Source organism: Gopherus flavomarginatus, chromosome 1 (genome assembly GCF_025201925.1).
Source record: "Gopherus flavomarginatus isolate rGopFla2 chromosome 1, rGopFla2.mat.asm, whole genome shotgun sequence".
Taxonomy (NCBI): Eukaryota; Metazoa; Chordata; order Testudines; family Testudinidae; genus Gopherus; species Gopherus flavomarginatus.
The window spans coordinates 146,787,550-146,799,990 of record NC_066617.1 but is presented as its reverse complement, the minus strand read 5'-3'; the positions used below and the strand labels follow the sequence as shown (position 1 = coordinate 146,799,990).

Here is a 12,441-nt window from a genome sequence, read left to right as displayed (position 1 = left end):
TGATTTTCAAATGTGTTTTTATTGATCGGTTGATTTAGCCCATACAATATGAACTTTATTTTACAAGAACCTGGAGTTGGTTAGAATAACCGACACAGAAAAAAAATGACCATCATTGCCTTTTACAATATTTGACTAGAGCAAAAACAGAGGTAAATGCCACAATCCAGTTAAAATAACCTAAAACTAATCCGAACATAAAACCCCACATGTAACAAATGGCCTGAATTATTCCCACAAACATCACGGTGCTAGGGGGAGGTACGGACACAAAATCAAACACCCCGGGTTGCAGCTGTCTCCCCCTGGGCATGCATGAGCAAGAGCATGCGTGAGTGAGAGCGAACACACGTGTAGAGGTAAGTGTGAGCAAGCACAAGACTGGGGGGAGAGAACTGCAATGGCCGCCATTGCCCTCAGCATGCCTTCATCCAAAGGGATTTTCTAACCTTCAGAACATTCAGAGCTTGTGAAATGAAAGGCCAACATGGATTTCCACCCAAAGGACAAGGAAATCCCCAATAAGCGGAGAGGAGTGGAGAGAAGAGGGCTGAGGGAGAATTATGTCATGGCATTCTAGGCAACACCAAAGTGATCTATAATGGTATTTTGAGTGTGAGATCATCCCAGGAGGACTATCCCATGAGGTGTGCAACAGAAGAGCAAACCTGAATTCAGGATGCAAACAGGGAATGCTTATCTATATGTTTCTCCTCTTGTTCCCCTTTCTAAAGCAGCGCATCTCAGTCCTCACTGCAGAACCTCCTGCCAATGCCTCTCAATCCTGTCCTGCAGACCGCCCTGCTTTTCCAGTCCTTGGCTTCCCAAACCGCTCTGCCAATGCCCCTCAATCCTGATCCACAACATTCTTTTCTATTCCTATGCATTTTAGTGGAACAACAGTTCAAAAAGTTAGACAGAGAAATCATAGGACAAATTTCACACACACGTCACCAGAGGTTAGCTGCTTGTTTATTTCTCTGCTCCAGTGAAGTGCTAACCCAGATTTTTCAGTCCCCATTGTCACCTCCCCAGAAAAATATAGGGAGTTGGGGTAGAATCATCTTATGAAAATCGTTTTTATCATATGTCCCACCCCTTCATCTGGGGTCCATCTGTTCTTCCCCTCCTCATTTTCTCCCCACCTTTAGGTCCCTCCCTCCAATCCCCATTAATAGCGGAATGTTTACAGTAATTAAATTCAATTATATTATTATTACTCAAATTCCAACATAAAGGTTCCTCAAAATTCAATTCCTTCCCTACCACCCTCTCCCCCTTCTTATCCCCCGATTTCACTGTGGCAGTTCCAGGAACATCCTCTGTATGTGCAACTCAAAAGCTCACAGCTTAAGTCCTGCATGGGATGGGATCTCTCTCTTTGTAAGGACAACACTGGCTCAGAAAAAAATACATATTTCTAAAGTATCTGTCCTGATGATGTTCAAACTACCCACCCTCCCAAATAAATACCACTACTTGGCCACAGTGTGGCAGTATTGCCCAATAACAGGAACCTAGGTCAGAATGGGTGCAGGGCCATGAAATACTCTGCTCTTAAAGAACATGCAAGATCTATAGATGAGACATGTAGGGGAAGACTAAATCCAAAGGGTTTGTGTACGAGGCTGGGCTGCAATGGAAGAGACAGAAGAAGTTGTTCTCAACATGTCTGGTCCAACACTTGAATGCAGTTTAAAAAACAAAAACAAACAACAACAACAAAACAACACACCTCACCTCCCTCATCTCAGCCTGGGTAATTCCCAACCCTTGGTGAAGGAAAGGCTAACAGAGAAGTAGGGGAACTATTTGTGGGCACCAACTAGAATGCCCAGCATAGGGACTTCATATGGGCACACAGAGCACCAAAGCACATGGCACACTTGAACGCCCATGATAGATGGTGAAGGTAAGCATGAGAGGGACAGTACAGTATACTCACTCCCAGGTCCAGAGAATGTGCACACACATTACTGTCACCCAGCAACCCTTCCCTCCCTCTCTCCCCCACTGCTGCCTGGAAGGTGTGCGAGTTTGGCTTGCTTACCAAGGCCCTGTTACTAGCTAACAGAATTCCCATGCATGGCAGGGGGCAGAATGCTACAAGGGGAACCTCCCAGTCACACAGCTCAGAACTTTCTGTCAGCCAGTCAGATCACTCCATCGAGCCACATCTCCTCTCTCCTCCCCCCACCCCGCTGTAAAAGTAACAATAATAGTAATAATAATAATCAGATGTGTGAAAATGATGGCATTGTGTATGTAGTTCTTTTCCAGTTCTCTCTCCTCAATCTTCCTCCCCTCCAACGTGGATCCCCCCTCCCACCCACCATTCCTGTCAGTCTGTTATGCCTGTGCGCCCGGAGACCAGCGCTCACTTGCCGTAGACACTCTCATCGCTGTAGGCCACATAGAGAAAATAGTCCTCCTCGTGGTTATCCTGGGAGTGGGAGGGGATAAAGGAAGAGAGGATGAGACACACTCACTATCTGGGAACATCCCCAACTAGGGTACACTGTAACAGCAAAAGGAAAGAGCATTTCTCTGTCACGGTCTTGTTCTTTCTCCCCTAAGGCCTTATTTCCTTCCTCCACAGAGCACCCTGGACATGGCTGAGTACAGAACAGCAAGGTTTCTTTGTGGATGTTTCTGGCCCACACAGAGAAATGGTTTTGCCCCAAATGCTTGTGAAATAATAGAAATGGATCCTTCCATTTGAATGCCATTGAGAGGTTGTGGGAAGGGAGTTGGAGGAATGTGGCACTAAATCCTCAGTGGAAAAGAAACAAATCAAACCAAACCCCACAGCAGTGAGCCTCAGAGTCCGGGTCAACTGACTCAAAGTCACAGAGCTTGTGCTCTGAGGCTAAAAATAGCAGAGTAGCCATTCCCACTCCGGCTGGAGGCTGAGCTCTGAGATCCACTCCCTGTCACCAGGTTTTAGAGCCTGGGCTCCAGCCTGAGCCCAAATGTCTACACTGCAATTTTATAGCCCTACAGCCTGCACCCGAGTCAGTTGACCCGTTCTCCAAGACTCATTACTGCACTTTTTTTTTTACTGGAGTGTTGATGTATCCTCAGTTAGCAGCCTGGCCCTAGGTTTCAGGGTCCTGATCCTGAAAACTGCTAGGGTAGGAGACAAGCCAATGAGAGTTGCAAGTCGTGAAACAGCATTCAGCATCATGCCCTTAGGTTGTGAAAAGAAAGCTGAGAGGTGTTAAATACATAGTACCCCAGCAATTTACAAACATTGAAAGTCACCAGTGTTCAGAACACAAGGTGCATAAGCAATTGTTCTCCATGTCCTCTGATGGTAGGACAAGAAGTAATGGACTAAGTCTGCAGCCAGGGAGATTTCGGTTGGATATTAGGAAAATTTTCTAACTATCAGAGTAGTTAAGCTCTGGAATAGGCTTCCAAGGGAGGCTGTGGAATCCCCATCATTGGAGGATTTTAAGAACAGATTGGACAAACACCTGTCAGGGATGTTCTAGATTTACTTCACCCTTCCTCAGAGCAAGGGACCAGATTTGGAATCATAGAAATGCAAAGCTGGAAGAGACCTTGAGAGCTCATCTATTAACCCCATTTTACAGATAGGAAAGCTGAGGCACAGTGAGATTAAGGGATCTGCCTAAATTCACACACAAAGCTTGCAGCTAAACTAGGGATAGACCCCAGATCTCTCTAGCCTCAATGCTCAGCTCTAACCACTAGACCTATCTTCTTCTTAGATATCTAGTTTAAAAATGAGCCTTGGTGTCTTTATCTTCTATCACCTTCATTAAAAAAAAAAAAAAAAATCCATCCAGGGTTACTGATGGATAATGACTGTACTCAGGACAGTCTGAAGAAGCCCTTTTTAAAAATGCCATTATTACAGTGAAGGGAAGATTGAGGAGATTCTCCTGCTTTTGATGGAGTCATCTCATCTCAGAAAGTTATAAATCAGCCCAGCCAGAGATAATGTTCCTTGGGCTCATAAAAGATTTTCCAAAGGGCAAATTATTTGCCTCTAGAATGGACCAGATGGCACCAATTATCAGGCATTCTCAAAGTGATCACGGGAAGGTGATCCTCAGACCCGCTATAAGGTCTTCATATACAGATTTAAAATTATGCACGCTGGTCCCTGCAGTGTGCTATCAAACTCAGTGTATTTTTCAGCATATGCACTTACTATGTTTGTTTGACCACTGGTGTGGTTCCTCTTTCTGGCTAAGAGAAAATGTCTTTGTTAAACAAGAAAGCAAATGAATAGGTTTGCCAGTCATTCATCTGAGCTGCGCACAAACACACCCGCTGGGAAACTGAGCTTAGCGCAGGCAAAAGCCAAATGTATGTGTGGAAGCCTTATTAAATTGTTAGCAGCCCATCACTGAATAGAACAGGGGAGGCCTGACTCCCAGTCCTGTTCTCTAATCAGTAGATCAACATTTCCTCCCAGGATCTGTCTTGGAAGGAATGGGAGGGAGACTGCATTGTATCAAAAAATGTGGACCTGCCGGGAATCTCTGTGACTCCTAATCTAACACCCTTACATTAGCAAAGCAAAATAAATTAAGCATTAAATGAACTATTAAAATTCCTGTTTCCTCTGACAAATTCCCCATGCCCCTTGGTCTAACCATAGAATGCAATGTTCCAAAGAGGGCTGATGGAAATCAAGCAAGAGTGGAGAGTTCCATTCAAGGAGGAGCTAGTGTCAAGTAGGAATCAGGCATGAAATGCTTAGCTCTACTGAGTGAGGAGTTCTCATGTAAAATTATTCTAGGGTATAAGTTGTTCAAGCCACTACAGCAATATAACAAGGATATGGGCTGGGCTTACCTCATACAGCTGACCCATGGTAGCACTGGTGGGAGGGATGGTGTTATTGACAAAGAAGAATAGGGCATCCTCCGGCCTCAAGTGGATCCGCTTTCGGATTAAGAAGTAGAATTGGCCAACTGAAAAGGGACAGGAAGGGAAGGGACACAGTGGAGAATGGAACGTGATTGATACAGGGATCACAGAGCGAAAGTCAAGAGAATGCTTGATACACATAAACTTCTGCAAATGCAACCGGACATTGATTTGTGTATCTCCTGCTCTTCTGACCCTAAATCCCAGCTCTATTAGCTACCCTCAGTGCTGCCCTGCAGCCCTTTGCTATTCTAGTCCTGTGCCCCTCAGTCCTGTCCCACAAGCCCTCCTGCTATTCCAGTCCCAGACATCTCTTAAAATGAGGTGATCACACAAAATGTGGTGGGATTGTGTGGAGACCTGCAGTATATCTGCAGAGGAGAAAGGGCAATTTATTAGCCAGTTGCACTTCTAAGGTTCCCAACAGCTTTTTGCCCTGAAATGTGCCCCGTCCCCACAGTCTGTTCGACACCTTTGCAAGAATAAACCCTAAACAATGATATGGTATTAACAAGAATGACTAGTTCATTCTAGAGACTGGCCCTCCAGTGCGAAGTTCAGATCTACATCTGAACTTTCCCAAAGTTCATGGTCATTTGAGTTTGGGATTTTGGTTCAACCTGTTAAAGACACAAAGGTCTGAAATGAAATTTGGATCTAGGCTGGAACTCTGATCCTCCGCACCAAAATCCAAATGCACTGGGACCTGGGATTTGATTTTGGGCTAAGTCACTCTCGGTTTCACTGTAAGAGACCACAAGTGTTATGTAAAGACTAGGAAAAAATGGGCAATGCAGGAAAGAAAACAGGATCTTAAGGGTCACCATCTACCACCCAGTCCAAAGCCCAACACCTGCCTACCAGAGCTGGCCAATGTCCTGATTATACTATTATCTCATTTACTACCGTATTGATTCAGACCACTGGACACTCTAGTCCCGTATCAAGTGTCTGACAGTGCCTTCACTTCATTCTAGCATGCAGTGCTTTAGTGAAGGGAGACACAAGGATTTCTAACCAGCACATGATCAGCAGATACTTTAAATCCTGAAGCTTGTAGCCCCTTGAAAATTTTACTTTAGCAATTGTCACTGCAGATGCTATTCTCATTCATAAAACACACTCTATCCTCACTAAGTATTTGCCTGAACCCTATTCCATGGGAACAAGTTCTGCAGTTAATTATATACTACAGGAAAAATGTATTTCCTTTAATTAATTTATAAATGTTTCCTTTGTTCATGTCCCCAAATTAAATCAGATTTAATCATTCAGTGACAAACCCAGGGCCACTTGGAAGTGGAACTTCATGACTGTCACTGCGCTACATACTATGGCCACTTAGATTTTTATGATGGGAGTATTTACGAATTCACATCCTCCTGCTCCAAAGATGTAGACACTAACCACTTGAGCTAAAGGAGAATGGCCACTGGCTATTAGCTGTACTGAGGGCTATGATACACAGCTAAATCATTCCCATTATAATAAAAGCTAGTGGTGACACACACACAGTACCTAGGTCATTAGAATACAGTGTAATAGACAGAGCCATTCATCAAAAGAGCTCAAAGTACTTTACAAACACTAATTAAGCTCCACAATTCCCCTTGTGAGATAGATTTGTGCAATAAGTACAGAGAGGAAATTAAGTTAAAGAGAGGTTAAGTGGCTTGTCCAAGGTCATATGGCAAGTCCACAGCACAACTGAAACTAGAATCCAGGAGTCCTTATTCCTAGTTCCCTGGTTCCAACCACTAGACACACTGCCGACTTGGGTCTCCCATCTTCCTAGAAAAGCACATTCTCATTATGATGATATCAGTGCAAAGAATTCCTGATTACTTCCTCACTGGAACGCAGGAAGAAAGGAGGCAGGGTTTGTTACCTGTGAGGTCAGAAGGCACAAGGTACTTCCTCTTGTCCAAGTCAGGTACTCTTGCTTTGGGTGCCTTCTCCACAATAACCTGGAGAGGGAGAAATAGGACGCGAGAATCACCAAAGAGTGGACCAAATAGTATCACTGAAAAAATAAGTGGTTCCTTTAGAGAGATGGTTCTTACAGGCCCATGGAAATTCTCTCAAGCTCTGCTGGAGGACCAACACGCAAAAAAGCCAGGGGGTTGCAGAACAGGATTGACGGGCAGTGGCAGAGCTGTGTGAGGGAGCTAAGGAATGGAATAGTAAGTATCAAAGAGTAAAGTAGAGAATGGTGGAACAGTTGCAAGGCTGGACCAAAGGAACTGCAAAATCAGATCAGACTAATGGTCCAAATAGTTCCATATCTTGCCTCCAACAGTAGTCATTATCACATGCTTCAGAGAAAAGCACAAGAAACCCCAAAAGAGAATAGCCATCCCACATATCTTGCCTCCAACAGTAGTCATTATCACATGCTTCAGAGAAAAGCACAAGAAACCCCAAAAGAGAATAGCCATCCCACATAGGAAATTTCTTCCTAATCCCAATTACTGAGTGGTTAGCTTATATATATATATATATATATATATAGCGAACATGAAGGTTTACATTCCTTATAATTATTTTATCTGACCTAATGTAACTGTGGATGTTCTAATTATCCACAAAAATGTACAAACCAATTTTTAAATCCTACGAAGCTCTTGGCCATCATAATATTTTGTGGAAATGAGTTCCACAGGCTAATTACCTCTATATGTTGCGTAAAAGAATATAGAGAGTAGTGGATATAAAGTCAAACAAAGAGGTCCAGAACTACGGAAGCAATATTTACAGGTACAACTGGACAAATATTTAACCCCAAATCAATAAGTACTCAAATGGTAGAGAGAGATGTGGTGGTTTGAGCAGCTTCCATGAAAACTTAACGTTCCATTAGAAATTTTTTGCTGAGCCTGGGAAGCCATTCAGAAGTTGGATAGAAATTTTCCTGGCACTACCTGATTCTCTGGAGAAACATGGAGGCAAGCAATTTCATATTTTACTTTGAGCATGACTGGTAGAGACTGGCCACACTGGTCACATCTTGAAACTATCATTGATCCAACGCCCTCTGGACTCATTTTTTTAGAATGAGAGGTGGAATTTTCTGTGCTTGCCCATAGCACATCAGGGCAAGAAAAAACTAGGCCCAAATTTTCAAAAACAGTGTCTGTTTTTGAGTACCCACCGTGAAACACCTGCAGCCTGATTTGCTGAGGTGCTAAGCTCTCATAGCACCAGCTGACATCAATGGGAGTTGCAGATCCCCAGCAGTTGTGAACAAAATCCAGCCTGACACACTTAATGTTGATACATGAAATCACAGGCTGGTTTTCAAAATGCAGGTCCTAGCATCTCTGTAAGTTTGGAGACTTGACTCTCCCAAGATACCCCACTCGCCACACACATATGCAGTGTGTGTGTGTGTGTAAAGGATATTGTAAATCTGTTGATATGGGGAGGATGTTGTGAATGGGGGATAGTTTGGGGGTCTTGTGTTGTGTATTCCGCATGTGAAGTTTGGGGGTCTTGTGTTGTGTATTCCACATGTGAAGAATGGTGGTTTAGCAGTCCATCTCCTTAACCACTTGGCCACCTCGTGAAGTTGCTGTATGTAACTGTGTAGTGTGTTTCTGGGGTAAAGGGAGAGTTGGGGGAGGGGGGAGACTAAAGGAGTGAATGACTGCGGGCTTGGGGTTGCACTTTTCCTTCTTCCATTCCATTTCCCAAGGCACTGACAAGGAGAACCTTGTGAAAGCAGCAGTGAGATCACCTTCTTGATATAAGAGGGTGAATCCCAGCATGATTTTTATCTTGATGGGGAAGAAAGGAGAGGTCACAAGAAGTGTGGGACCTGAGAGGAAGAAAAGATGGTACTGGGATTACTAAATCCTAGGAAGTGCTGTGATCCAATAGAGTTTAACAGAGACTACAATTTACAAGGAGATAGGAATGAGATAGGGATCTTTGGTTGATTGGCTTCAACAACTATTCAATTTGTCTGGACAATAAATTTACCAGGTGTCCATTCTCATGGACCTGAAATCTTTACAAAATAGCCATACTCCAGCTATGTCCATGGAACTTTTTCTCCACCCCTCACCCTCAGCTGTGATTCTGATCCCAAAGCTTTGAGAATCTGTCTGCAAAAAGATGGAGACACATTTGGTAAAGGAAAAAACAAAGGACAAATGCAGATTATCTCCTGATTGTCACTGAGTGGTGTTTGCTGTAGCGTGGGAGGGTGCCAATACGCTTGTCTCAGCTAAAATGCTAAGATGTACCGGGTGCACTGCAGAGTTAGCAGCTGAAGGGACATCATCATCAGGGATCCAGCTGTCAGGAAAGGCAGACACAGAAATGATTCAAAGAAGCTTGGCCGGTGCCTTCAGTTATCCACTACACAGCTCTGTCAATGATTTTGAGGAAGGTATTTTTCACTGTGGCCAGATGGACTTCCTCCTGCTCTTCCAGTCCTAGAACTCTGCACACAGAGTTTCTCCTTCAGTTCACCCTAAACCACAGCTATTTTAGTCCTGGCCTCCCCCCACAGATCAATCAGTGCATCTCAATCCTGACTTGTCTCACCTCTTGCTATTCCTGTTCGGGCCCCCATAAAGCTCTTGCAGTACTTATCCATCATTACCCACAGCACAGCCTGCTACACTAGTCCCTCAGACTCCACCACAGATCCTGACCTCATTCTTGACCTGTGGCACTCTCTATTATCCCAGGCCTACGGCTCTGCACCTCATTTCTGCCTAGCAACAACTACTGCTCCAGTCCTGTGTTCCACATACACCTCTGCCACTGCACTACCTCAATTCTGACTTGCATAAACTCTTGCAAGTCCAATCATGAGGCCTCTCCTAAGGAAGAAAATGGTGCTGAATGGCAGCAAAAATGTGTGCCAAGGTTTTTCTTTCCCCTTGCCTCCACAGGGGATTCTAGACTATATTGGAAGGTAGCCCCTGAACAGTAAATCTGGGACAGATATCTCCAGTGGGGATGGAAAGAAAGAACATTTTAAAAATATTTAATAAAAGGGACTGCAGAAATTTAATGAGTTTAGTTCGCCATTTCCCTTTCTTTATTATTATAAAGACAGAAGTTTTCCATAAGCACTCCAAAGAGACTTTTGGACGAGGAAGCACAGCTAGGCTGGGAGAATATGACCTTGTTTTCTATGTGATGTGTTTTTTCCACAAAGAGATTAAATGGGAGGTCAAAAGATTGAGTGGTTGCTATTAATCTTCTCTTGTATGCAAGGACAAGAACAGAGCAAGGTTGTATTGAAAAGACAGGCCAAAAGAAAATAAAACAAAAAATAAAACGAAAGAAAGATCTCTGATGACATCATACAGGCCCTCCAGTTTTCCATGAAGGTTATATGATTAACTCACATATTGTTTCCTACTATTTTTGTAAATAAATGGTTAACTTCCCTCTCCACCCTGCCACATGAACACAGACTGTCATAAAAAAGATTAGCAGCATTTTTGCCTGCTAAATTGCTGCAGATCATGGAGGGAAAGGGCCAGAGAGATACACCTCATCACCTATTTACATATCAAATCAAATGGTATTGTTCTTGGTTTATAACAATATAATAAATAGAAACAGGTATATAAGCACAGATCAGGAAATAGACAGCAGATTTTAAACAGATGAGAACATTAAAATATACTAATAATAACAACCCCAATTCCTCTTCCCTGCCCATCCCCCTTAAAAAAATAAACCACAGAACATTTGATAAAACCAGGGACACACAAATTGTTTGTAAAATATAAGCAGCACTGAAAGGCAAGCCCAGGGGGCAGCCACCAGTACACTATATGAATACACAATTATATATTCCACTCACAGGGACCCTGTCTGGATATTTCTTTCTGATTTTCTCCCCTTCCTTTTTTCTGTATTCAAAAGGATGATCTTCTTTGTACTGGAACTTCATGTTGTTGGTCTTTTTCTGGTTTGTCAAGTTTCTCCTTTTGATGCTGTTGTTTCTTATTATAAAATATATTTGTATGTATTTAAGGTGCCTTCCAAAGCCCCTGATATCAGAGATAATGGTTCACAGCAAATTCTGAAACGAGCTGAGGTTCTTCGATGCTGCTTTGAATTCTCCGTGCGTCAGTTTCCAAGCCTGCAGAGATACAGCTGACCATGGAATACAAACAACATGTAGCAAATTGGGCATTGTGATGTCACAGGGAGACGCTTCCATCATTCTAGGCAGCACCATCTCACCTGTAGAATAGGGAGGAGAGACTGCACGTTAATAAAATCGTATTTGCACACGGATGTTAATGAACTACATGAAGATATACCTGGAAATACGTAGTTATTATCCGTCATTGCATCAGTGAAGATACAGCCTTTCAAACTCTTTCAAGTTTATTTTAAGAATTAGTCGTCCCCCTTGCTCTGTGTCTTGTGGCTTGATCCACACGCTACTGCTTCAAACGGGCTTCAGGGTTAAACCACTTCGGGTAGAAGGAAAACAAAACAACAATAACAAAAAACAGAAAGAAATTGTGTTTCTTTACAGTCTACCCAATGCCTGCCAGCATTTCTAAGCCATTAACAGGGACATTTGGGGAGGTAACTAGGAGCAGAGTGGGGGGACAGATCGTGAAAAGGGAAATATTTGGGTGACAATGCTAGACTGTTCTGTTCTACTTTGTCTACGCAGGTTTTTTTTCCTTCCCCAAAGTGGGGCAGTTTCCCCGGCTTCTCTCTCTGTTTTTGGGGTGCGATCTGCTGTGTTTATGTCTGTTTCCCATGTCTGAGTGTCTGCTGCTTAAAGCAAAACAAAGGGCTGAGCAAGAGCACCAGCTCACCATGACGCAGGGGCCACAGATAATGGTGGCGGAGCGGGCTACATAGAAGCGTGATCTCGCACAGAGGCGGTGGTGTCATTTGTTCTGAACGGAGCATGACTAATGAGTGCAGGCTCGTGTGTCCATAATAACCTTTAATTTCGTAATATTGGGCTGCTTCCTCCCCTCCCCCACTGCGGCCGAGAGGCGAGCGGGCTGCGGCTCTTGTGGGAGAGAGCTCGTGATTTGGGTGAGTCACACACCTGCAAATCCACCATCACCGCCTCTGTCAACAGAGCGGGAGAAGGGAAACAGCAGGCAGCCGGCCCTGCACTTTGTCTGTGGAAAGAGACGGGGGGAGGGGAATCTGTTAGCGGTTTGAGCGAGGCTGCTGTGGAAAGGGGCAGCCACCGTCGCAGTTGTGTCCCCGTCCCCCTTCCATCAGTCAAGGAATTCTTAGACCAAAACACTTGGCATTGGAGGGAAAACATGAGCTTTAAAGTGAAGCTTGATGCTGCCTCCATTGGTGCTGGGGAGAAGGGTCCAACCCGAAAAATGAATGGAGGATATTTTCAGATATAAAAGCGCCATATTAGGTTTGTTCTTATTTATGGGATCCATAATTTATTACTGTTTGGACAACTAGCAGTCCTTTACAGCAACATTTCTCAATCCAAAGAGTCTCCCATTTTTTTTAACAAATTACTAATCTGAAAATTTGTACTAGAAAGAGTCAGCTGTGTAA

At 43.7% G+C, this 12,441-nt stretch overlaps 1 protein-coding gene across 1 annotated transcript; it reads right to left on the bottom strand.

Moving 5' to 3' along the window:
• Window positions 1-11,090, bottom strand: GABARAPL1 (GABA type A receptor associated protein like 1). Its single transcript, XM_050945141.1, has 4 exons — window positions 10,739-11,090; window positions 6,797-6,875; window positions 4,834-4,952; window positions 1-2,443 (listed from the first exon to the last, which is right to left on the bottom strand). Exons 1-4 carry the CDS (start codon window positions 10,826-10,828, stop codon window positions 2,378-2,380), a joined length of 354 nt encoding a protein of 117 aa, XP_050801098.1. The 5' UTR covers window positions 10,829-11,090; the 3' UTR covers window positions 1-2,377.
• Between the last annotated feature and the right edge of the window lie 1,351 nt (window positions 11,091-12,441).